Genomic DNA, 26,834 nt, shown 5'->3' on the forward strand with positions numbered 1-26,834 from the left:
ACTTGAAGCTTTCATCAAGGTTCCTTATCCTAGTTAATAGTGAGCAATTCATATATTTCACAATTTTCATGGTAAACCCAGTAATTACCAAATTACCAGAGCTTGGAATTTCCTGTTGGAATTGGAAATTCCTGTTTTTTCCAACCCTCATTCTCTTCTTCCAAGCAGATTAGTGAGTAGAGGAAAGCCCAGGCACAAGTCAAACAACCCAGGGGCAATTATCTCTGCAACAGCCTTAGGTACCAGCTAAGCTACATTCCTAGCCTAGCCTCTTTCTATGTTCCAACAGCCAGAGTCTGAAAAGGACATTTTCCAAGGTCATCCAGCTGACCAATGACAGTCTGGACCAGAACTCAGAGCTCCACGCAGAGTGTTTCCATTGGTGGCTTTTCCTTTCCGAGTTCCTCAGTCATTTGCTCCGTCTTGGACTCCCAGAGAGACGGATTCCTGGGGAAGACCTACATATTTCTAATCATTGGTAGGTATGTGTAGTTATAGAGTTGAGGGGGGGAAGGTGGAGGGGCAAGGGGTCCTGTTTTGTGCTCTGAAGGGGAACAAAAGGGGTGGGTGATTAATCAGACTGAAAGCTGGGCATAAGGGAGGCACTCTTATGGAATCCCTTTCCCAGGTCTCTCTTTCCAGACATTTCTGGATAACTGATGTTGGCTTGAGCCCAATCTACATTTTTCTTGTAGATGTTTTCAAATCATTGTCTTATGTATTTGTGTCTTGAGCTTCCCTGTCATCTTACTAGCTCTTTATGGCCAAATTCTTTACTTTCCCCCTCATTTTCCAGCCTCATTCTTGTATTTTTTTTTTGTTACATATTTTATTTTTTCTAATTACACATAAACCCTTTCCTGCTCTGAGTACTAGTTTAGGTATCCTTTTCCATTTCTTTCAGTCCCAGTGCTTCCCGCTCTGGAGTTTTCAATTCCTTTTCAGTTCTGAGTACAGCAATGTTTCCAGCCCTGCTGCCGCCACTGCTACTACTGGGGTCCTGGTCTGCCCCCATTGCTCTCTGGCTGTCTTCCCAAGCTGTTGGGAAGATAAAATGACTCACTGTGACTTTCCTCTTGGTTTTCCTGATCAGAATCTGATCTGGCACATTTGTCTGGGTTGTTATGGAGGTATGTTGGGAGAACTAGGCAAAAATACTGACTCTTTTTCCTAGGTAATTGATTTAGAGAAAGGGTTCTTATTATTGTTTGGGCACCTCAGTTGTGTTGACTCTTTATGACCCCATGTGGGGTCTTCTCGGCAAAGATACTGGAATGGTTCTGCCATTTCCTTCTCCAGCTCATTTTACAGATAAGAAAACTGAGGCAAACAGGGATAAATGACTTGCCCAGTATCATGCAGTGAATAAGTATTTGAGGTAGGATTTGAACCGAGGAAGATGAATCGTCCATGCTTCAGATCGGGCACTCTATCTGATGAGGTCTAGAGGTTTAGGGGTGCTGAGACCCCGAGATCACGACATGTGGTGGGTCCTGCCTGAAAGAATTCGACCCAAATCTTCTTTCAGCCAGAGACAGGCCAGACTCCTAAGGAATCTGAACATTAGTGATGCCCATAAGGACAAGCAGGCATGAGAAAAATCTCAGCATTTATATGGAAGCTAGGGTGCATCTTATATACATTCAAATAATTTTGGGTGTTTGGAGAAGGGGCTGGGAGAAAGAGCCTGAAGCTGAGGTGAGTTTAGGGAGAATTCTGATTGGAGTGTCTGGCAGGTTGAACAAAGGGAATAGATAATGAAAGGACCTGGAAGGAAGAGGTTTGAATGGGGTCTGGATAAGATCAAAGTTGGGAAATATACTAGGGCTTCCTTAGATTTTCAAAGGGAGATAGGGAGAGTAGAAGAGGAAAAGCCATTGAGTGGAATATAGCCTGAGGTAACCCTAGCTCACATTAATGTTTCCAAATCCATAAAGTGCATAGAATTACAAAGAAAACCAATATATATGGAAATATGGTTGTTAAAATATTTTTAAAAATGAAGTCCCACACAGATGCTTGAGTGAAGGGAGCAGAACCATTGTTGTACACAGTAACAACCACGTTGTGCGATGACTAATGTTGATAGACTTGGCTCTTCTCAGCACTGCAAGGATCTAAGACATCTCCTAAGGTCTCATGATGGAAAATGTTATTCACATCCAGAGAAAGAACTATGGAGTTTGAATGCAAATCAAAGCATACTACTTGCTATTTTTTTCTTCTCTTTCGTTTTGTTTTCTCTTTCTTATGGTTCCTCCTATTGGTTCTAATTCTTCCTTACAACATGATTAATGTGAAAATATGTTTAATAGGAATGTGTATGTAGCGCCTATATTAGATTGCGCGCCGTCTTGGGAAGGGAGGTGGGGAGGAAGGGGGAGAAAAATTTTCAACTCAAAAGCTTATGGAAGTGATTGTTGATAAATTAAAATAAATTAATAAAAAAAAATCAAGTCCACAGGTATCTACTTTAAGGACCCTCAGACCAGGGTCTGAGAAGAAGCCGCGGATGTGGGTGGCAACCCTAAGGCAAAAGCGTGCTGTGGTAGGGAGCACGTGACAGGACCACAGGCGTCCCGCCGCTACGGGTCTCTGGGAGGGACAAATGCGGGCGGTCACTGCCTGGGCTCCTGACCTCCCTCTCAGCCCCTCGCCTTTAACGAAAGAGGGTCTCTGGAGAGGAAGGAGTTAAAGCTCCTTCTTGTCAGCCCCGCCTTCCCCGTTGCGTCACGGCATCCGCCCTAGACCTGAGCTCTGATTCGTAGACATCCTACCGTACGGTGCGCTGATTGGCCGTTGGGAGGGCGCACGGCACACCGTCGTATCCCGCCTCCTCCGTGGCCGGCAAGGAGCCCAAGTGAATCAAAGCCGGGTCGAACGCGGGAGGCCACTCTGAACTTTGGACTCGGACTCCGCCTTGCCATGGGGCCGCTGGAGCCGCCCGGGTGAGTGGTACCTGCGGCGCCGGTGCAGCCCTGGCCCTGCGGGTCCGACTGGACTGATCTTTCCGGCTCCGACTCCAACGTGACTTGGCTTCTCACCCACGAGCCCGGGTCACCCTAAACTTGAACTTTGACCCCCGAGCCGGCAAATGCCTCTCCCTCCCCCACTTAGAATCCTCCCCAGTCGCTTCTTACTCTTCTCCCCAGAACTAGTTATCAGATCTCTGACCCCAGCCGATCCCAACCTAACTCTGTATTTTTGACCTCTGACGTCCAACCTTGATAGCCCTAGTTTCAGACCCTGGCCTGACCTTTGACCCCCGCCTACTTATCGGATCCCCATCCAAACCTTTGATCCCAGCCCACTTCTCGGGGTGGTGGTTTCCCTATTCGAGCTTTGACCTTAAACCTGACCTTTGACCGCACTGAAAATTTTTTTTTATTTGATTTTGATTTTTTTCCAGGCTTTCCCGAACTCCTCCCTCGAGTGTTTCCTATGGTTCTCTTCGCCTCCCCCCAAGTCTGTTGTCTGGGTTGGTGTTTCTCATGTTTGAGGCAGGTCCAAAACAGGTCTAGAGATGTTCAGGCTTGTGTGGATTGTCAGAGGTGGGGGAACCTTGTTGCAGGGTGGAGAGGGACAGAGACAAGAGAACAGGGGCTGCTGTGCTTCTAGGACCCCATGCTGATGGAGTCTCCTTGAGGAGACACAGGAGGGTGAGTCCCCTCCTCCTCCCTCCTTGTGCCTCACCTAAGGCTCTGCCCTCTGCCTTGGATTACCTTTGCCCCCTCCCCCACCCCCCAGGATCACCTTCCTAACCCCCAGCCCTTGGCGTAGTGCTTTTCACATATGTCGTGAGACTTGAATAAATGTGAATTTGAAGCTTTGTCCCATGGAAGGGGGATTAGACCTGCTCTGCTTGGCCTTGGAGGACAGTTAGGATCAGAGGGAGGAGGCTTCAGAGAAGCACATTTCTTTTATCCCAGAGTGGACTGGGCTGCCTCAGTAGGTGGTAGGTTCCCTGTCACTTGAGATCCACAGGCAGAGGCCAGATGTAGGTAATAGGGGCTTCCTCCTCAGGGAACAAGTTGGACTCGATAATTCTGTGATTTTGTCCTCACCTGTCTCTGGGCCCATCTTTGATGGACCTTTGGTTCATCATTGATTTATTCTTGGGCTCCTCCAGAGTCTGTTTCCATGTTGTTCGTTGGGAGTCTCAGCTCTTTCCTCCCCAGCTGTATGGTGCTATAAACCACCAAGTAATTTTAAACAGAATCATCAGCATGTGGTCACTGAGCTATGCCCACCTAGTTTCTTTTTCTTTCCCTGGGGTCCTGTCTTGATGACAGAGCTCTTAACAAGATCAAAGAACAATCAGTTAAGGACTGATGCCGAGCCATAGACTAAAGACTCAAGAGGCTCAGGAGAGGAGAGAGCACTGCGGGCTCGAGGAATGTGTTCAATTTTTGGAAACGTCATTCTTTACTAAGTATCTACTGTGTGCAAGGCACTGTGCTAGATGTTGCAGATACACAGACAAAAAGTAAACAGTTCTTGCCCACAAGGAGCTTACATTTGGGGAGAAGGGGCACGACATAGCCACAGATGAGTTAATAGAAAGTAATCAGAAGTAGGAGAAAATGCTAAGGGTTGGGGGCTCAGGAAAGACTTCATTCACATAGGATATTGCACCTGAGCCTTGCAGAAAACTAGGGCTTGTTAGAGAAGGCATTTAGAATGGGGTGCATTCTAGGTGTGGGGGCTGGCCTTCACAAAGGGATAACAAAGAGATGGCAGGGTCAGATGAACTTTTTTTTTAAGGATCTGGGAAAATGGGTGAATTTGTAGATGTCAGGGAAGGAGCCAGTGGATAAGGAATATTGAAGTCTCAAGAGGAAATGGTTGAGACAGAAAATGAGAAGAAATGAAATCATACACAGAGTCTAGCCCGGTGCCAGACATATTGTGGGTACATAATAAATTCTTGCTGATTGATTGATCAGTTGAGAGGCTGGGTTTGGTAAAGATCCTAGGTTCTTTAGATCTAGAAAGGGGCCTTAGAGATCATCTAATGCAGTCTCCTCGTTTTAGAGATGAGGAAATTGAGGCACAGAGAAGAGTTTAAGGTGGGGGGGAGGGAAGGGAACAAGCATTTATTAAGTGCCTGCTGTGTGCCAGACACTATTCCACTATGCTTAGATTTCATTTGATCCTCACAACGACCCTGTGAGGTAGGTGCTGTTAGAGGAAACTGAGGCAGACAGAGGTTAAATACTTGCCTAGCTAGTGTCCGAGGCCGGATTCGAACTCAAGACTTCATAAAGCCCGGTGTTCTATCTACAAGGTCATTTAGGAAGGAAATTACCTGAGGCAAAATCCAAACCTAAGTTGTTTGACTCCAGAGCCTGTGCACCAGTCTTCTCAGAGATTGGAGCTGAGGAGAGAGAGAGGGGCACAGAGAGAGAGAGAGAGAGAGAGAGAGAGGGTTTTTAAGGTGTAGAATAGGGGAGAAGAGGTTAGTAATGTATGGGTTCTATATTTTCAGTGAAAGGGGGCAAAGTCCTCCAGTGTGTGTGTGGGTGATTGGTAGTTTATGTCTAAGTGTCAAACTCATGACCTACCAAAGCTCAGAGTGTTTAACAAAATAAATAAAAATACAGTGCAACATAGATAATGTTAACTTGTGGTTTTCTAAGTGAAAATGAGGCTGCAGGATTCTGTTTTTATTTGAATTTGACAGCACTGGAAGAATCTTGAGAGAAGAAAAGGTTCAGAGTAGTACCTTCTATGGAAATCTTAGTGTACACACACAGGGGTATGACATGGACATGATTCAGCAAAGGAGACTGGGGAGTGGTAAGAACCAAGTGGAGGAGAGCCAAGAGAGAGCAGTATCACAAAGATCCAGATGTGAGAGAGTATCTAAGAGCAAAGGATAATTAGTTATTAGTGTCAGATGCCAGAGGGTATGATAAAAAAGACAATCAGGGAAAAATAAAAAAGATTGCCGTGCAGCAGCGAGGCTCTGTTTATGATAAGTTCAGAAGTTTGTGGGTTGTGAAAATGTATTTAATAGGAATGTGTTATGTAGAGCCTGTAACAGATTGCATGCTATCTTGGAGAGGGAGGGGGAGAAAAATTTAAAACTCAAAAAGCTTATGGAAGTGATTGTGGATAACTCAAAAGAATAAAAAAAAGACATTAAAAAAAAGTTTGTGGTAGATCCTGTTTGCAAAGCTTAGTGATTTTCTCTTATAGAATTCAGCCCCATGGAAGGAACAGATGGTGGGAGTAACTCAGGATTAAGGATTAGCAAAGCATGAGTGGCAAAAATACCAGACAAGGGGCAAAGCATTCAAGAGTAGAGGGCAGTGTCTTGTAGAAATGGCTAATTAGAGGGTGAGAGCTGAAGAGAAGAGTGTGGAGTCACATCAGGAGTGATGGGCTAGGAGAACAGGGAAGGAGTGAGGGACTAGAGGTTTTGGGGAAAAGAAAGAATAAATTTGGGAGGAGCGAGGCATTAGGAGAAGTGGAAGGACAGGAGGCTTTGATTGGAGAGGAGAATGTCGGAGTGGAAGGTTCATGGAAATTGAACATGGCGCTGGTGAGATCTGAAGTAGGGCCATTTCCCTTGGTGTCTGATGTAGAGTGGATGTCAGAGGAGCCAAGGAGGGAGAGCACAGGGAGTTAGAAGGGTCTTCAAAGTAGATATTGAAGTCTCTGAAGAGAGCGGCAGGAGAAGAGGAATCTGTGAACTAGAGGCCAAAGACTACTTGGGGATGTTTGGAAAGTGACTTGGAGTTCAGTAGATGGCAGTGTCAGGGATGGGAGAAGAGTGATCTGCATGGAATGAACTTCAAAAGACCACAGCTTCCTAAGTGCCCGTAGCAGAGTGGGGGTGGGGTCTGGGAATGATAGTTGTGGGACCGGGGAAGGGGAGCAAGGAATATGTCCACTTCTCTTCCTGTCTCAGAAGTTTTGAACAACATGAGAAAAGTAGTGAGTGGTAACGGAGGTGATGAGGAATGAGATGTCTTTAGAAGACCAAGTTTCCATGACCACACAAAGATAGAAGGAGTGTCAGAGAAAGAGCTCTAAGGTGAAGGCAAGTTTGGTAAAGGATAGAGTGGGGTCACAGGGGCAGAGTGGAAGGAGACGGGGAACAGAGAATGGGGACTTGGGAATGTGGCATAGTGAAAAGAATACTGGCCTTGGGTTCAAATCCTGCCTTTCACACTTACTGTCTGAAAATGGGGGTGATATTTCAGAGCTTTGTTGAGGTTCAAATGAGAAAAAGTCTGTAAATCACATTGCAAACTTTAAAGTGCTATATAAACAGTTGTTAAGTCATTTTTATTTTGAGGATGAGAGTTTAGGGACAGGTAGCAAGAGTTCCAGGTCTAAAGTCAGGAAGACTTTAGTTCAAATCCAGCCTCAGACACTTACCAGCTATGTGACCCTGGGCAAGTCACTTAACCCTGTTTGCCTCAGTTTCATCACGTGTGAGATGAGTTGGAGAAGGAAATGTCAAACCACTCCAGTATCTTTGCCAAGAAAACCCCAAATGGGGTCATGAAAAATGGGACAGCTAAAAAATTTACATTTCTGAAGGTCACAAAATGACCAGATGAGGTAGGTAGTTTAAGTGTCATTATCCCTGTTTTACTTATGGGAAAATTGAGTCTTCCAAGAGGGGAAGGGGCTTGTTCAAAGTCACACAACTCATAATTGTTCATTATTTTTTTCTTTTCTTTTTCTTTTTTTGGGGTAGAAATGGGGTTAAGTGACTTGCCCAGGGTCACACAGCTAGTAAGTGTTATGTGTCTGAGGCCAGATTTGAACTCAGGTCCTCCTGAATCCAGGATCTATCCACTGCGCCCTCTAGCTGCCCCTTATTCTTTTTTTAAAATTAATTTATTTTTAGTTTTCAACATTCACTTCCATAAGATTTTGAGTTTTAAATTTTCTCCCCCTTCCTCTTCTCTCTGCCCCCCAGCATGGCATGCAACCTGATGTAGGCTCTACTTATGCATTCATATTAAACATATTTTCACATTAGTCATGATGTAAAGAAGAATTAGAGCTAATGGGAGGAACCATGAGAAAGAAGAAACAAAACAACAAAAGAAAAGGAGAACAAATAGTATGCTTCCATCTGCATTCAGATTCCAAAGTTCTTTCTCTGGATGTGGATAGCATTTTCCATCATGAGTCTTTTGGAGTTGTCTTAGATCCTTGCATTGCTGAGAAGAGCTAAGTCTATCAAAGTTAGTCATCGCATAATTTGGTTGTTACTGTGTACAATGTTCTCCTGGTTCTGCTCGTTTCACTCAGCATCAGTTCATATAAGTCTTTCCAGGTTTTTCTGAAGTCTGCTTGCTCATCATTTCTTATAGCACAATAGTATTCGATTACATTCATATACCACCACAACTTGTTCAGTCATTCCCCAATTGATGGACATCTCCTCAATTTCCAATTCTTCGCCACCACAAAAAGAGCTCCTATAAATATTTTTGTATATGTAGGTCCTTTTCCTGTTTTTATGATCTCTTTGGGATACAGACCTTTGCTGCATCCCATAAGTTTTGGTATGTTTGACCCACTCATTCTTTAGGATTAGATTATTTAGTTTCTGATTAATTTTTAGTCCATATTTCTGTGGCTCTTTTTAAATTTTTTTTTATTAATTTATTTTGATTTATCAACAATCACTGCCATATGCTTTTGAGTTAAAAATTTTTCTCCCCTTTCTTCCCCACCACCCTCCCCAAGATGGCACACAATTTAATATAGGCTATACATATATATTCCTATTAAACATATTTTCACATTAGTGATGTGGTGAGTAAGAATTAGAACCGATAGGAGGAACCACCAGAAAGAGGAAACAAAACTCAACAGAAGAAAAAAAAATAGCAAATAGTATGCTTCGATCTGCATGCAGACTTCATAGTTCTTTCTTTGGATGTGATTATCATTTTCCATCATGAGGCCTCTGGAGATGTCTTAGATCCTTGTATTGCTGGGAAGGGTTAAGTTTATCAATATTAGTCATCGCACAACGTGGCTGTTATTGTGTACAATGTTCTCTTGGTTCTGCTCACTTCACTCAACATCAGACCATACAAGCCTTTCCAGGTTTTTCTGAAGTCAGCCTGTTCATCATTTCTTATAGCACAATAGTATTCCACTACATTCATATACTACAACTTGCTCAGCCATTCCCCAATTGATGGGCATCCTCTCAATTTCCAGTTCTTTGTCCATGGCTCTTTATTACATGTAATTTTTATTGCATCATGATCTGAAAAGGATGCATTTAATATTTCTGCCTTTCTGCATTGGATTGTGAGGTTTTTATGCCCTAATACGTGGTCAGTTTTTGTGTAGGTACCATGTACCACCTAGAAAAAGATATATTCCTTTCTCTCTCCATTCAGTTTTCTCCAGAGGTCAACCATATCTAACTTTTCTAAAATTCTATTCATCTCCTTAACTTCTTTCTTATTTATTATGTGGTTCTAGTTCTGGGAGGGGGAGATTGAGGCCCACCACTAGTATAGTTTTGTTGTCTGGTTCTTCCTGTAACTTCCTTAACTTCTCCTTTAAGAATCTGAGTGCTATACCACTTGGTGCATATATGTTTAGTAATGATATTACTTCATTGTCTTTGGTACCTTTTAGCAGGATTTAGTTTCCTTCCTTCTTTGAATTAGATCTGTTTTTGCTTTTGCTTTGTATGAGATCAGGATTGCTCACCATGCTTTTTTTTTTCTTTAGCTAAAACATAATATATTCTGCTCCAGCCTTTTACCTTTACTCTGTGTGTATCCCTCTGCTTCAGATGTTTCTTATAAACAACATATTGTAGTATTATGGTTCTTCTAAATGTTGATTATTAAATGTTAAGAAATGGGCCTAGGTCTTATGTCTTCAAGTACAGTGTGCTTTCCTAAACACCACGCTACCTCCCTCATCTCTCACCACCCATCCCATCCCATCCACTCCTCTCCAATCTTTTAGTTGTTATAAGGGTGTTGTAAGGAAATTAATTTGGAAGTTGTGAAGAGCAATAGAAAGAGAAGCTATCATTATTGTCATTAGCTCCTTCTTGCCAGGACTCTGTCCTGATTATTGGCTCCTTCCTGGCCTCTCCATCTTCTTTCCCTTTCAGTCCATCCTGTACAACCTGCCAGAAGCATCTTCCTCGTCATTCACTGGTCTGAACACATTACTCCTCTGGTCAGAAAGTTTCAATGATACCTTTTGCCTGTAGGATAAAGTTCAGATTCTTTGGTCTGGCATTCAAGGCTCTACCAGAGCCGCCCTACCTTTCTAGTCTTGTTTTGCAGTGTTCCCACCACATCCTTTACCCTCAGACCAATTGGACTTCTCTGTTACACTAATATGTCCTAGATGTGCCAATCTCTGTCTTTGTTCATGCCATTCCACATACCTGGAGTGCCCTCTCTTCCTCCCCTGCCAATCCTATTGAACTCCTGTGCATCCTTTAAGGTCCAGCTCAGATAGCATTTCTTCCATGAAATCTTCCTTCCAAAATTACCAGTGAGCTCTTAATTGCCTAATCTAATGGCCTTTTCTAGGGTTTCGGTCTTCTTGACCTCTCTGCAGCATTTAATGGTGTTAACTGCCCTCTCCTCCTAGGTAGACCTCTCCACTCTGGGTTTTTGTAGCTCTCTTCCTGCCTGTCTGACTCCTCTTTCTCAGTCTCCTTTGCTGGATTTTCATCCATGTCATGCCCCCTAATTGTGGGTATACCCCAAGATTCTTCTAGGGCCTCCTGTAACTATTTTCTCTCACTTGGGGAGCAGATCAACTCCCATAGCTTTAATTATTATCTATATGCTGATGACTCCCAGATGATATATTGAACCTCAGTCTCTCTTTTAAGCTCTAGTCTCTGTTCACCAACTGTCTGTTGGACCCTTCAAGTTGGATGTCCTGTAAGAATCTCAAATTCAACATGTCTAAAAATTTTCTCCAAAACTCATACTTCTTCCCATTTTCTGTTGGATACTACCATCCTTTCTGTTTCCTCAGTTTGCAACCTCAGTGTCATCCTCAGCTCCTCACCCTCATCCCACTGATCAAGTCAATTGCAAAATATTATTGTTTCTGCCTCCAAATAATCTGTATCTGCCTGCCTGCCTGCCTAGCTAGCTTAGTTTCCACAGAAATCTCTGAGGTGGAAGCTTTCTAATCCAAAGGTGTGCTTGAACAGGAAGCTTTCCAGTGGTGGGTAATTCACAGGCATTTCACTTTTGTATAGGTCTGCTTTGGAGGAGGCTCTGCCTAAGCTGAACTCTGCCTCTTGGACTCACCATGCCCACTTTTGCCTTCTGGGCAAGCAGAAGAACAGAACAAATATCCATTTTTTCAAACAACCACTTTTCAGATCCTTGAAAACATACCAAGTCAGTTGCCAGATATTATCGTTGGTATCTCCAAATAATCTGGCATGTCTTCTCTCTAGTCACATGGCCACAGTCCTACTTCCAACCCTCATCACCTCCTTCCTGGAATATTAGAACAACTTGCTAATTGGTCTCCTTGCTTCAAGCCCTTTCCCATTCCAGTCCATCCTTTACATAGTTGCCAAAGTAATTTCCCTTCATTATCTATCTGACCATGTCACACACACACCTCTTGCCCGGTAAACCCCAGTGGCTCCCTGTTGCCTCTAGGATCAAATATAAGCTTCTCTGTTTGGCATTCAGCTTTTCCACCTCTTTACGTATTGCTTCCCTCTATGCATTCTGTAATTCATCCAGACTGTCCTTGCTGTTACAAACACACAGGCTTCTCCATCTCCTGTTTTGGCATAGGCTTCTATACAACTCCTATTGCCTCCCAAACCAGTGCCTAGCATGCATGCCCTCCTCCTCTCTGACTCTTGGAATCCCCGGTTTCTTTCAAGACTCAGGTTCAGGGCCACCTTCTGTATGAAGCCGAAGTCCTCCTAACTGCTAGTGCCTTCTCCACCAAGGTCACCTTGTTTCTGTTGCTTCTACGTGCCAGAAATTTGCATGTGGTCTCCTAGTAAGGAGGGCAGGGGCTGTTACACTTTTGTCATCCTCTTCCTCTAGGTACTGTCTCCTAAGTTGGCTTCCTTTGATGCTGCTGTCCCGATTACCCTCTATTCTGTCAGACCACTCCTTGTCTGTTTCCTTTGCTGGCTGATCATCCATTTCCTGGCTCCTAAGTGGAGGTGTCCCGCCACACTCTATCTTGAGTCTCCTCTTTTCTTTCTGTGCTCTCTCACTTGGTGAGCTCATCAGCTCCCATAGGTTCACGTCATTTCTACACTAATGACTCCTACCTCTATGTATCCAGCTACTTACCCTCTGCAGTTGAGTCAGTCAGTAAGCATCTATTAAGCTCTTACTATGTGAAATGCATAAGGTGAAGTTCTAGGAATGCAAAAAGAGGCAAAAGACAGTCCTGCACTCAGGAAGCTTATAATCTAATGGGGGAGCAACAAGCAAACAAATATGTATGAATAAGCCATATGCAGGATAAAGAAGAAATAATTAACAGAGGGAGGGTACCAGGATTAGGAGGAATTGGAAGGACTTCCAAGAAATCTTTCTAGAATTCCATCTACAAGGTGGGATTTTCTTTTCTTTTTTAAAAATTTTTAGTTAATTTATTTTGAATTATCAACAATCATTTCCATAAGCTTTTGAGTTTTAAATTTTTCTCCCCCTCCCTCCTCACCTCCCTCCCCAAGACACCGTGCAATCTGATATAGGCTATACATATATATTCCTATTAAACATATTTTCACATTAGTGATGTTGTAGGTAAGAATTTGAACCAATAGGAGGAACCACCAGAAAGAGGAAACAAAACACAACAGAAGAAAAAAAAATAGCAAATAGGATGCTTCGATCTGCATGCAGACTTCATAGTTCTTTCTTTGGTTATGGATAGCATTTTCCATCATGGGGCCATTGGAAGATGTCTTAGATCCTTGTATTGCTGAGAAGAGTTAAGTGTATCAATATTAGTTATTGCACAAGGTGGCTGTTACTGTGTACAACGTTCTCCTGGTTCTGCTCACTTCACTCAACATCAGACCATAAAAGCCTTTCCAGGCGCTTTCTGAAGTTAGTCTGTTCATCATTTCTTATAGCACAATAGTATTCCATTACATTCATGTACCACAACCTGTTCAGCCATCCTCTCAATTTCCAGTTCTTTGCCACCACAAAAAGAGCTGCTATAAATATTTTTGTACATGTGGGTCCTTTTCCCATTTGTATGATCTCTCTGGGATATAGCCCTAGAAGTGGTATTGCTGGGTCAAAGGGTATGCACATTTTTATAGCCCTTTGGGCATAGTTCCAAATTGCTCTCCAAAATGGTTGGATCATTTCACAACTCCACCAACAGTGCATTAGTGTTCCAATTTTCCCACAAGAAGATGGGATTTTAGCTGGGACTTGAAGGAAGCTAGGGAATTCAGGAGGCAGAGATGAGGAGGGAAAGCATTTTAGGCGTGGGGGATAGCTAGAGAAATTGCCCAGAACTGAGAGATGAAGTGTCTAGGTTGTAGAACAGCAAGAAGGCCAGTGTCACTGGATTGGAGAATCAGGGGTCAGGTGTAAGAAGACTAGAAAGGTAGGCTGGGGCTAGCTTATATTGTTTGGTCATCTTTCAGTTGTGTCTCCCTCTCTGTGATCCCATTTGGGATTTTCTTGGCAAAGATACTGGAGTAATTTGCCATTTCCTTCTCTAAGTCATTTTATAAATAAAGAAACGGAGACAAAGAGGGTTAAGTGACTTGCCCAGGGTCACACAGCCAGCAAGGATTTGAACTCATGAAGATGAATCTTCTTGACTTCCTGATCTCCACTGCGCCATGAGCTCTAGAACTTCAGCTTGATAGTACCAGTTTCAAAATATGTTTCCCTCTTGATATACCACTTGGCGTCTCTAACTCAACACATCGAAAACTGAAACTCATTATCTTTCCCCACCAAGAATGCCTGGAAGACATGCAGCAAAAGATGAAAATTGAAATGAGAGCTCTGGAGGAAGAAAAAAATGGAAGGAGAATTTAAAAAAACAGCAATTTTGAGCAGAAGGTGGAAAATAATACTCAAGTAATGGGCTCCTTGAAAAATAGACTTTGAGGGGTCAGCTAGGTGGCGCAGTGGATAGAGCCCTGGCCCTGAAGACAGGAGGACTTGAGTTCAAATGTGACCTCAGACCAAATACTCGACACTAGCTGTGTGACCCTGGACAAGTCACTTAACCCCAATTGCCTAAAAAAAAAAATAGACTCTGAGACATTCCTGTTTCTCTTGATGACACTTAGAAACTTCAGCCAACTTGGATTCTTCCATTTCTTTGTCTTCTTCCCCATCCAGGTTCTATTCATTGTATCATCTACCATCTTTCCCATTCTCTACACTCATTGCCACCATACTGGTTTGGGCCATTATTCACTTCTTATCTGGACTATAGTAATAATTTCCTAGCTGGGTTCCCTGCCTCCTCTTTCCAATCCTTCACATATTTGCCAAAATAATCTTTCCAATGCAGGGTTTGAAGTCTTTAGGATAAAATGCAACGCCCTTATCTTAGGTTTCCAAGTAGCATCTTGGCCCACTCCTTGTCATGTCGTCTCTACTCAGAAACCAGTAACCTGGATGCTGCCTTGATTATGATAGGTAAGGTTTTTTCCCTGTCTTCTTCCTAGAGCAGGCTTTCACACATTTGCCTTTCCTCCCCAAGCTTCCAGGTTCAATTTATATGTTAGAATTTAAATTCTTTGAGGGCAGAGATTGTCTTGTTTGCTTGTGTGTTTGTATTTCTAGAACTAAGCTCATAGTAAGCGTTTAATAATGCTCTATCTGCCACTCCCACTCCGAGTCTACATCTGCATGTCTGACTGTCTACCTATAGGTAGCTTAGCTTTCACAAAAATCTCCAAGGCAGAAGCTTTCTATTCCAAAGCTGTGTATGAATGGGAAGCTTTCCAGTGGTGGGTAATTCAGTAATTTCACTTCTGGATAGGCTACTTTGGAGGAGGCTTTCCCTGAGCTGGTCTGTCTCTCTGCCACTTGGACACACTGTGCCTACTTCTGCTCTCTGGGCAAGCAGAAAAGAAGAACAGATATCACCCATTTTTCACACAACTGGCTTTCAAATCCTTGAAAACAGTTATTATGGCCCCACTGAAGTTGTAGAAGAAATGGATCAAACTTGTAAACTGTTGAGTTTGGGAGGAACATCTTTTTTCTAGAAAAAGTAATCTTAGAGGTTAAAGAAACAGCCACAGGATTGTGTAGAGACAGACCTTCAGTCTGTATTTTTTTCAACAGTAAGGTGAGCCCACTGATTCTATCTTAAAAGGAAGCCCCCACTGTCTTAAAGATCACTTGCCCCACCAGGATACTCCGATGAGATTAACAACAGAGAAGATATCCCCATTGGAATAACTCCTGAGACCCCATATCATCTTGCCCCAATTACTGAACCTCTCAAACAAGTTAAATAACAGAGTTTAGCCACCTGGTAGGCTGATTTGAATCTTTCCTTTTGCCATGAAATGTCAGCACATAGTTGGGTAACAACATACATAGGTGCCTATCTCTTTTCTAGACTTAAGAAAGTGATGGAGAATAGTGTTAGCAATGCAGATTCAACTTGTGTTCTCTACAATGCAAAGAGCCTCTGGGTACTGGCTGCAGCCTTTGAGCTAGTCATCCCCCCCAATCATTCACTCTTAACTTCCAGCCAAGCTGACTGTTCGCTGTGTCCTCACTGTTAACCTGCTGTCTCCTGTGGTGCCTGTGTCTGGGATGCACTTTCTTCTCATCCTCACCTTTGGACAGATGAAACACATTTCCCTCCCAGAGTAGAACTTGCTTCCTTCTGAGGCAATGCATGCAGGATGTTAATATGCAGCTTACTACATTTTTTTTTAATTGAATTGAAGTTTTAGTGGGCCGGACTTTGGCAGCTGAGGCTAAGAGACTGAGAGTGAGGAAGGTTAGAGCGGCCAGTGACAGGGAGGATGAAGACCAAGAGAAGGGATCCATCCTGGTTCTGCTCCCTGGCTCCCCCCTCCATCCTTCCTCTATCCTCCCCTCTTTAATTGAGCAGTGGGGGATGGGAAAGGAGGGTGGGGAGACGGGCTGGGGCCCTCAAAGATTCATCATTAGGCTAGAGGAGTAGCAGTGGGAGACACTAAAGGGGAGAACCCAGGCTACTCTCCATCTTCTTTCCCCCCAGCTGGGTTTGGTCTGTGAGAGGTCTCTGGGCCCTTAAACACCTAATGTGAGTCATGTAGCAGGAGGGGATGTTTCCCCTTCCCCCCATTCTTGTATTCTCTAGGGAACCTTAATCCCAAATGGCTAATTATAAGCCAGGGAGTGATAGTGGCAGTGCCTGATAAAGTTCTTGATAGTTGAGACCTGGCAGGTTCTGGGTATCTCTCATAGGGAGCCCTTCAGGCCCTTGCCAGCCCTTAACCTTTGGGAAATCTCCGCCCCCAGAGAAGCCTTGCTCCCCACGTTCCTCCCCCACCCCAGTCTTTCTTGTATTTTTCCTTTTCTCCTTGTCTCAATTCCTCCCAGTCTGAGCAGCAGGGACAAGCAGGTGGTTTGGGGGCTCCTGGTGTTGCTGTGGCTGCCTCTCCCTTCTTCCTTCGTGCAGGTGTGGTAAGCTTCCTGGCAGGGGTCACAATTCCCCATCCCCCCATCGTGGAGTGGGGGGAAATGAGCATTCAGACTCTCCTTGGTGCCTGTGTATTCTTGGATCCTGAGTGCACGGCTGGTGACTGGGGGGCCCCAGTATATTCCAGGTTTGGAGAGTGGTGTGTGTAGGAGTGGGGAGTCCAGTTTGCAGAGAAAGCGTGATGGAAATAGTGTGAAGTAAAGAAGGAGAGGTCACTTGGCACCCTTGGGAAGTCTTCACTGCCTGACTGAGGAGTTTGAGTTTTATCCTGTAAGTACAAGGGAGCCGTTGAAGGTATTTGAATGTGGAAGGAATGAGGTCAGGAAGCTGGCTTTGGCAGGCTGTCCAGAATGGATTGGAGAGGAGAGACTAGAGATGGGGAGACCAACTAGGAGGTTAATGCAGTAGTTCAAGCAAGGTGATGAAATAATGGTAAAGACTCCTTTCTATAGAGGAACTCAATGGATGTTTGCTCCATTTGGTCCCAAGGATTTGTTAACATGGGGGAGGAGTGAGAGAGGGAGGGATCTAAGCCTCTCTTGGCTCACCTCTTCCACCTGAGTTGGAGCATGGTCAAGGAGCCTAGGGCTCTTAATAGCAGGGGCCCTTTAAGAATGAGGATGACTCACCTAGTAGGGGTTGGGACAAGGGATTCAAAGATCTCTCCCGGGACCTTCCTCTTAGCTCTTGAGAGGAGTGATTGCAGAGCCTTTGCAATCTCTTTGTGCACCTAGTACTCAGGAGCCTGAGCTCACCCTCTGTGTCAGGACCATCCAGCAGGACCTCCCCTTCTCCGGTGAGATGGGCCTATGCTCCACTTTCTCCTAGTCTGTCTTGGGCACCAGTTCGTATGGACATGGCATCCCCGCTCCTCTTCCACATCACCTACATTCCTTAGAGCTTGGACTTAGGCTCAGGGTGAGAAAGAGACAATACTTTGGGGGTTCTTTTGCTCACCTATCCATGGTATGGGTAGGGAAAGCCTCCTGAGTGGCGGACAACTCTCCGTCAGCTAGATCAGTTCTTCCTCTCTGGGTCCTTGCTTTTAAAGGGCTGGGCACTGAAGAGGTTACTGGGTTCCTGTGGTCTAGGTTCTGCTAGTGGGGCTGGGTACCCCTTTCCCCCAGCTCACACACTTGGATTAGAGATGAGGTAGAGCCTCTGTGTGGTCAGCGTCTGGGGGTAATGGAGGTCTTTTAAGAACACTTGGGACACAGGTGAAGACTGGGCACAAGGCTGGGTATATGGCTTACAGTTGTACTTCAGAGCAGAGGGGAAAGATTGAAGGACGTGGCTGAGGAGAGGTAAGAGTTGGTATTTGGGGTGTGGGGGATAGGATTGAGAGGTGGGACTAGGGGGCAGAAGATTATGGAGCATTGCTGATAAAAAGCAGTTGGGGTACGAGGGGCTCGGCTGAGCATGGAGAAAATGGGAAAGAAGGGGTATGACTGGCTGTGGGTCAGGGCTTCAGAGAAGCAGTTTATCCTACTGTCTTTAGAGGACTTTGTTCCCAAGGAAGCTTCATCCTAGCCAAAGTCCGTGTCTTAGCTTGGCTAAGGAAAAAGGGGGTGGGGTGCCTGGGAGGGAAGTCTGGAGGTTATACCATTGGGGTCAGCTGGAGTTCCCCCTGACAGGGCCTGGGACAAAGGGCTTGGGTTAAAGGCTCTGCAGGAGAGGCTGTCTCTTGGTGTCGCTCAGCATTGGGTGAGGGTGCACGAGGTTGGGCTTGATCGTTGTTCACTGACTACTCTTCCCCCTGCCCCTGTGAGACTGTAATCTTATGGTATGATGATGATAATAGTACCTACCTTTCAAGGTAGGTGTGATTATTATCTGTTTGTGGGAACTGAGGCAGCAGAAGTTAAATGACTTGCGCAAGGTCACAGCCCTAGCAAGTGTCTAAAGACTGATTTGAATCAAATCTTCCTGACTCTGGGCCCAGCAAGCACTCTGTGTCCTTTACCACCAGCTGCCCAGACCCTCTGTCTTGAATTCAGGAGACCTAAATTCTCGTCGTAGCTCTTTACTTGTTAGATCTGTTGTCCTGGCAAAGTCACCTACCTTCCAGAGCCTCAGTTTCATCTCCTTTAAAATGAGAGTGTAATCCTTAACTTCCCTCCATTGAGGGAAATTCAGTTCAATTTAATGGGCATTTATCAGCTGCCTCCTCTGTGAAGGGCACCACACTGTGGTAGGTGCTGGAGATACAGAGACAAAAACTAGACATTGCCTGCCTGCAGCTAACTTTGTGGGGATAAAAGACTTTGTCAACCTTAAAGTGCATTATTTTAAGATGAATTTTATTCATACCTTTTATTTTTACATCCCTTTTCCCGTTTTCCATCATATGCTTCACCCTTCTTTTCCCCTCCCCTCCTAGTGAGAATCTTCCCTTATAAGAAAGTCTCTGTTTTACACAGAGACAAGCAGCCGAGCCAACACATTAGAAAAGTGTGGCATCCCACAGAGTGTTCTGTATCTGTGCCCCATCCCCTCTTTCTACAAAGAAGAGTAGAGACCTTGGGGGATGGGGGTAAGGAGGAGGGGAGGAGAGGGGCGGTGCCTTCTTGTAACTTGTCACTGGGGGCCAAACTTGGTCATTACAATGACCTAGCATTTGGTTTGGGCAGGTCTTTCTTTGACATTGTGTAGATTTCTTTCCTAGTTCTGCTTACTTTACTTTTGCATAGGTTCGCATAAGCCTTCTCATGCTTCCCTGTGTTCGTCATTTTTTAGTGCTGTGCTGTAAGAAATTATAAATATTATTTTTATTATGACCTCATCCTTTTACTCGTTACCCAGGCCTAGGGACACACAGGCCTTATTGGCTTCTCAGGACTTGTCGATGGAGAAGCTGGAGGTGGAGCCGGGTCCCCTGCCATGTGACTATCGGGTGGACAGGCGGGTACTGAATGAGCAGGAGCTGGAGGAGACGGGGCAGAGGAGCCAGAGCCCAAAGCCTTCCCGATGGTTTACTCTACCCAGGTTGGAGAGGGAAGGCATTGAGCAGTACCATGTGCTCCCCCCACTTCCCTAGACAAGTGTCTGCATCCTACCTAGGGGAAACCAAGTCTACCCATCTGTTCTCTCTAACTGTCTATCTGCTGATTGTCCATCTCTCATCTGTCTTTTATCCTTACCATTCATCCACTTATCTCTCCAGCCATCCCCTTGATTTTCTATCGGACCAATGATTTCTGTCCATGCTATCTAGGGGGAACCCAGAGCAGGCAGTAAAAGAATAGTGAGAGGCAGTGACTCCGCCTTCTTCCTGAACTCCTTTCTTCCTGACAGATGTTCAACAGCTGTAGCCTGGGCTACCCTCTGCCGCTTCCTGCCTATCCTGAGCTGGCTGCCCAAGTACCCAGCGCGCGAATTTCTCCTGGGGGACCTGCTGTCTGGCCTCAGTGTGGGCATTGTACAGCTGCCACAGGGCGAGTTCGGGTGGGCGGATGGCTGGGCAGCTTTGTTCCCATTGGGTTGTGAGTCTCAAAGGGGTCTGGGGGTGGAGGAAAGGGTTGATATTGTGAAGGGACCATAACCCTGGGAGGCAAGTGGAGGTGGAGGCGGAGGGGCTGGTGGTGTGCTGGGGCCTTGGTTGTAGGTGGGTAGAGATGGAGCTGACAGTGAAGTTCTTCTCATCTTCCTCAGGACTGGCCTATGCCCTCCTCGCTGGACTGCCCCCTGTCTTTGGCCTCTATAGCTCTTTCTATCCCGTCTTTGTCTACTTTTTATTTGGTACCTCCCGGCACATTTCTGTGGGTAAGTGGAGTCTCCAGACCCTGAATGGACCATGCCTCTCCTTCTAGTCAGCAGTGAGTTCTTTGTACTCCATGGCCCTGAGGGAGCACATTGTGGGGAAGACTGGGAGCGGGCCTTAGGCCCCGTGCCTTTAGGGTCTGTGGTGGGAGATGGAGCTCACACATGAGACAGAGAATGAGCAGAGACAGGTGGTTATGAGTACTTCCCCTGGATGCCCACCGTGCTTTAACTCTCTCTTTCTCCCTGTGTCCATCTGCTGGCATCTCCGACTGTGGGTGTCCACGGCCCTACTTCCCCTGTCTGCCTGAAGGCCTCCCGAGGGTCAAGTGTAGCTATTGGGATTCTCGCGATGAGGGTCCCATTGTGGTCTCTGGTCTGCAGGGACTTTTGCTGTTATATCGGTTATGGTGGGCAGTGTGAGTGAAGCCCTAGCTCCCAATGATGCTTTCCTGGTCCCTGGAAATGATACAGAAGTAAATGAGATAGCCAGAGATGCTACCCGTGTGAAAGTGGCCTCAGCCCTGAGCTTTCTAGTTGGTGTTTTCCAGGTGAGGTTGGACGGGGTGTTCTTTATATCTGCTACTCTTGTCTTCTTGACTTCTTGCCTGGCTCTTTCCCCTTCCCATCCTTTTCGTCTGCCCATTCCTCCCCCAGATTTTCTACTTGTCTGTCAAAGCCTTGGTCATTGGTTATGGACCTCTGACTCTCTAACTGTGTATTCATTCTCCTGACTGTCCCCTGACCATTGGTCCATCTGTTTGTCTCCCTAACCACCCTTCCATCCTTTGCTCATTTGTCTTTTTGTACCTAGGTGGGAATGGGCCTCTTACAATTTGGCTTCGTGGTGACCTACCTGTCAGAGCCACTGGTTCGTGGCTATACCACAGCTGCCTCTGTCCAGGTGCTTGTGTCCCAGCTCAAGCATGTGTTTGGCCTCAGTGTTAAAGACTATTCGGGGCCCTTGTCACAGATCTATGTGAGTCACTAGGAGGGAGCCAGGGAGGGACTCCTGCTTGGCCCCTGGGGCCCAGGATATGGGAGCAGGGGGGACATCCCTGGGCTCTAGGGGCCCCTTCACACCCACATTGCATCCCACAGATAGTGTTGGAGATCATCTGGAAGTTGCCAGAAAGCAACGTGGGCACTGTAGTGACTGCTTTGATAGCTTCGACCCTGCTCTTGGCCATGAAGATAATAAACCAGAAACTGGGCCGAAAGCTGCCCGTGCCTATGCCAAGTGAACTCATCATGGTATGAGGGGCACAGGAGGAGGCTCTGGGGGTGTGGATGAGGAAGAGCAGGATGTAGAGGCATGGGCACTGGCCTTAGAGTCAGATGATCCGGGTTCAAATCCTGGCTCTGATGAAATAGCTTTGCCTCTTCTTTATTTGCTGCCTTGCCTCTGGGCAAGTTGCTTTCCCTCTCTGAGCCTTGTTTTCCTCATCTGTAAAATGGGAACGATACAACACCCACTTTGGGGGATTATTATGAGGAAATTATATCGTAAACCTTCAAGTATAATAGAAATGGGAGTGATTGTGAGGATTTATTCTTCCCCTGAGCATGGTTTGGGGCAGGGAGTGGGGCCACGAGAGGGATGAAGGCTTATCTGGAGGGCGCAGGACAGGGCTGTTGGCCTGGTGGTAACTTGGACTGTGGCCAGAGTGGAAGATCTTTCTTCTGACCATTGGAGATCCAGGACCTCCCATAAAAGGAGGAAGGGGGACTCCGCACCGATGTGATAGAGGCAGTGTGGTACAGTAGAAAAAGTGCTCACTCTGGACTTGGGACTTAGGTAGAACCTTGGGCCAGTCACTTGGCTTCACTGAGCCTGTTTCCTCAACTGTAAAATGAGGGGGTTGGATTGGATGGACTTTAAGGTCTCTTCCATCTCTAGATCTGTGATGCTATGATGTTGCTTCCTGCCTCTTCCCTCCCTCCCAGCTCATTGGAGCCACAGCGATCTCTTATGGAGTCGGCCTGAAGGAGAAGTTTAAAGTGGACATCGTGGGTAACATCCCTGCAGGGTGAGAGACCAGCAGAGGCCCTGGATGGATTTTCCCATAGCCCCGGGCCTGCTCTGTCCCTTCTTTCCTCCGGGGTGCCACAGCCCAAAGCTGGGTATGGGGATGAAATAGAGGAACACTCTGTCCTCAGCTCTACCTTCATCGGTCTTTGTTGGTCTGGGTTTGGTTTGTGGGTTAGTGGTTTGGGGACAGGAAAGGCCTGAGCATGGAAGGTCCTGTGCCTCCCTCTCTCAAGACTGGAGCCTCCTCAGTTGTTTGACTACCACTTCTTTGGAAAGATCGTGGGGAATGCATTTGCCATATCTGTGGTTGGTTTTGCCATTGCCATCTCCCTTGGCAAGATCTTTGGAATGAAGCATGGTTATGAGGTGGACAATAACCAGGTGTGTCATGGTGCAGGGGGTTTGGTTGGGGTGAGGGGAACCAGGAGCCTGTCCAAGTGGGGGAGCCTGTTCTGTGTGACTAGGGGAGCATATTGGCTGGGGATGCTTAGAAAGTGGGAGGTGTGGGGCAGCAAGAGGGTGCAGTGGATAGAGCATCAGCTCTGGAGTCAGGAAGACCTGAGTTCAAATGCGGCCTCAGATACTTGACACTTACTAGCTGTGTGACCCTGGGCAAGTCATTTAACTCCATTGCCTAGCAAAAAAAAAGAAAGTGGGAGGTGACCCTGGATGGAAGGGTCTGATTGCTGGGAGGAGTGATCTCCATGGGAATTGCTATTGGATGTAATAACCTCTTCTCTCCCCTCCCCCCCAATCTCCCCAGGAACTGATTGCTCTTGGCCTCAGTAACTTCTTTGGCAGCTTTTTTCAGTGTTTTCCTATAAGCTGCTCCATGTCCCGGAGCTTAGTGCAAGAAGGTTCAGGGGGGAACACACAGGTAATAGGGGCACATGTTGGGCAGAGTGGCAGTGAGGAGACGTGGGTGGTAGAGGTGGGAGAAACATGGAGGGCATGGGAAGGATGCCAAGGGAACCTGGAAGAGACAGGTGGAGTATGGCCAGCGTGGGAATTTGTTTTGCTTGTCTATGCATGTTTGTCAGAAGGGTTTGTTTTTGTTTTTTGGGGGGATTGGGGGTTGAAGAGAGGGAAATAAATGACTGTCAATTTAAAACACTGAAATTTAAAAAAAAAGACAAGTTGGAGTGGAGGGAGACCAATCAGAGATGAGAAGGATGTGGGGTACCGTGCAAGGTGGTGGGGGAGTGGTTTAGCCAGTGAGGAAGTCTTGAGAGGAGGATTTGAGGTGTCCCATCTACACCCTTCTCATCTGTCCTCAGATTGCTGGGGCCATCTCCTCCCTCCTCATCTTGATTGTCATTATCAAATTGGGGGAGCTTTTTTATCACCTTCCCAAAGTAAGTCTTCCTTAGCCCTCCCTCCAAAGCGGGTTGGTACCATCGGCTTTGGGGTTTCTGCAGGGCTGATTGGGGCCGGGACAGGGGCTAGCATGACTGCCTGAATTGTCTGGGCTAACTCGACGTCCCCTTCCTCTTCTTCCCACTCCCCACCCAGGCCATCCTGGCTTCTATCATCATTGTCAACCTCAAGGGCATGTTCGTCCAGTTTTCTGATATCTGCTATCTATGGAAGGCAAACCGGGTGGACCTGGTGAGGGGCTGGGGAAGGAGGGGGAAGGTGTGGGAAGGAGAAGGTATGAGGGCAAGCTGGGAAATAGGAGGGGAAAGGAAGGACGGGAGCAGGAAGAGGGGAAGTAGAAAGGATGGATGCAAGAGTTGGAAGTGGAGAGGGGCATAGAGGGGAAAGAAGGAAAATGAGGTGGTGAGGCAGTTAGAGGCAAGGGATGGAGGAGAGGAGGGAGAGGGAGGAAGCTTCTTGACCTCCTGACTTTCTTCCCCACAGCTGATCTGGTTGGTGACCTTTGTGGCCACTGTCCTGTTGAACCTGGACATTGGACTGGCTGTTGCTATAGTCTTTTCCCTGCTCTCTGTCGTCTTCCGTACTCAACTGTGAGTGGTGGGGCGGGCAGTATGAGGGTCCTTGTTCTCTCCTACTCACTCCCCCTCCCCGTCCCCAGCAGAATCCAGTGCTAAGGTATCCCAGGTGTGAGAGAGAGAGAGAGACAGAGAGAGAGACAGAGAGAGAGAGTGTGTGTGTGTATGTGTGTGTGTGTGTGTGTGTGTGTGTGTGTGTGTGTGTGTGTTAGGGGGTGGAATGAGGAGTTCCTACAGATTCTGATACCTGTGTCTTTCTTGGTCTCTCCTTATCTCTGTCTCTCCCTGTCATCTCTCCCACAGACCCCATTACTCTATCTTGGGGCAGGTGCCAGACACGGACATTTACAGAGATGTGACTCAGTACAAGGAGGTAATCTGGGAAGAGCCCTGGGGCGGGGGGAAGCCCAGGGGTAGAGGACATCCAGGATCTTCCAGGGCCCCAGGGCAAGTAGTTTGTCCTTCCTCAAAGGTGGCAGGAGTCCAGGGGAGGGAGGCTTTTTTGATAAATGTGGTGAGAGACAGTGTGATGCAGTGGAGAAGAGGAGGGCCTAGAATCAGGAGACAGACGGGATCCTGGCCCCATCACTTACTTGCTGGGTTGCTTTGGCTAAGGTACTTCCTATCACTTGAGTTTCCTTTTCTGAAAATGGGGCTAATGATACTTACACCTCTGTGCCTCATGGGATTCTTTTGAGGAAACGACTTTGCAAACCTTAAGTTGCTGGAGAAATGGAAAGCACTGTTGTCTTGATAACTAGAGGATGTAAACCTGTCTAAGAGGACAGTGTGGCTAGGGAGGTGACCATCATTAGCCAGAGGAATAATAGTTCCCCCTAATAGCACTTTAAAGTTTCTGTGAGAGGGGGAGGGGGAGTGTTTGTAGCCAATGAGAAAACAGACCCAGAGAAGCTGAGATGTTCCCATGAGCCCTCATATGGACTACAGAACTGGCCCCAGCACTGAGGACCAGAGAGAGAAAATCCAGAATAGGCTGATTTGGCGCAGAGTATCAGGAGTGCAGCAAAGCATCTTAGAGCAGGGGCTGCTGGGAAAGAAGACTTAGGCTGCTGGCCTAAGAAGGCGAGGGAGCACTTTCTACCAGAATTCTGAGCAGGAGGTTCTGGGGGCCCTGTGAGGGCAAGGAGGAGAGACCGATGAGAGTGGAGGATGGGAAAAGGTGGGAAAGGGGCAGGGAAGAGAGAGGAGAAGAGAGGTTAGGAGTGTGCTTTCTGTGGAGGAGCCTGCTTTCCTTTTGTACCCTCAGATGGAGGTGGCATGGGCTTTTGGGAATCAAAGTTGATCTATGAGGCGGGCACACCCAATATCTGGCCATCCCAGAGCCCTGTTTGGGGAATCATGTGTTTGTTTTGGGGATGGTTTCTCTTCCTAAGTTTACCTTCCAACCCCCCCTGCCCCCTTACCCTAAATTCATTCACCTATCCATCCGTTCACCCATCTGTCCATTTACTACCACTACTATTCACTTCTCTCTCCACCCACCTGTCAGTCTTCTCATCAGCCTTCTGCTCAGGCCTACCTGTCCATCTTCATCTGCCTGCCCAGCTGCCTAGCCAACAAGCACTTATTGGCACCAGTTTTGTGTCCTGTTTTGAGGCAGCTGGTGGACCAGTGGATAGAGCACTGAGGCTGGAATCAGGAAGCTCTGAGTTCAAGTCTGATCTCAGATACTTCCTAGCTGTGTGACCCTGGGCAAGTCACTTAACTGAGATTTGCCTCAGTTTCCTCATCTGTAAAATGGGAATAATAATACTACTACCTCGCAGGGTTGTTGTGAGGATCAAATGAGATAATGATGATAAAGTCCTTAGCATAGTGCCTGGCACATAATAAGTGCTATATAAATGTTAGCTCTTATTATGATGATGAAGATGATGTGGGAGAGGCAGACCTGGAAGAAGTGGGCCTTGTCCTTGAGGATCTCATGGTTTGTGCGAGCTAGGCTGGGGTGCTAGTAAAGGACATGATCCAGACAGAGACCAAGTTCTGTGATTCAGGCTTCGGATTCTAAAGGAGATCAAAAAGGGAGAGTCACTGTGAGCTCCAAGGATCAGGGAAGATTTCACCGAGGAGGTGTGATTGAGGTGGCCCTTGAAGGACAGAACGATTCATTAGGAGGAAGAAAGGAAAGAATGAATCCTGGTAGATAATGAGGAGAGTGATCTGGCCAAAGCAGAGGAGACGTGTGCAGGCTGTGACAGATAAGGTGGGAAGGATTGGTGAGAGCCAACCTGTGAAGGGCTGTGAAGGCCATTTTTCAGAGTTAGTATTTTATCCTCTAAGTAATAGTGAGCCACTGAAGATTTTTGAGCAGGAGCATGGTATGGTCAGAGTTGTTCTGACAGCTTGGGAACTGTGGAAAGATGGCTTAGAAAAGGCAGAGCCTAGAGATGGATGGACCAATTTAAAGGCTA

At 46.3% G+C, this 26,834-nt stretch overlaps 1 protein-coding gene across 9 annotated transcripts in view; it reads left to right on the top strand.

Annotated features, from left to right (window-relative positions):
* The first annotated feature begins 394 nt into the window (after positions 1–394).
* SLC26A6 (solute carrier family 26 member 6) overlaps positions 395–26,834 on the top strand; it is a 31,852-nt gene continuing 5,412 nt past the window's right edge. For 2 of the 9 annotated variants that reach the window (XM_078152400.1, XM_078152401.1), the window contains exons 1-15: positions 2,800–2,948; positions 3,410–3,478; positions 19,459–19,641; positions 19,951–20,090; positions 20,308–20,418; positions 20,800–20,966; positions 21,230–21,394; positions 21,517–21,669; positions 22,363–22,445; positions 22,681–22,828; positions 23,211–23,324; positions 23,725–23,802; positions 23,960–24,055; positions 24,308–24,414; positions 24,703–24,772. In XM_078152400.1, coding sequence (XP_078008526.1) covers positions 2,926–2,948; positions 3,410–3,478; positions 19,459–19,641; positions 19,951–20,090; positions 20,308–20,418; positions 20,800–20,966; positions 21,230–21,394; positions 21,517–21,669; positions 22,363–22,445; positions 22,681–22,828; positions 23,211–23,324; positions 23,725–23,802; positions 23,960–24,055; positions 24,308–24,414; positions 24,703–24,772 — 1,707 coding nt within the window. In that variant the 5' untranslated portion in view covers positions 2,800–2,925. The other 7 variants (XR_013485871.1, XM_078152397.1, XM_020999000.2 and 4 more) reach the window with 7 other exon arrangements.

This window comes from Phascolarctos cinereus, unplaced genomic scaffold (assembly GCF_003287225.1).
Source record: "Phascolarctos cinereus isolate Bilbo 61053 unplaced genomic scaffold, phaCin_HiC Scaffold_4;HRSCAF=312, whole genome shotgun sequence".
Lineage (NCBI taxonomy): Eukaryota > Metazoa > Chordata > Mammalia > Diprotodontia > Phascolarctidae > Phascolarctos > Phascolarctos cinereus.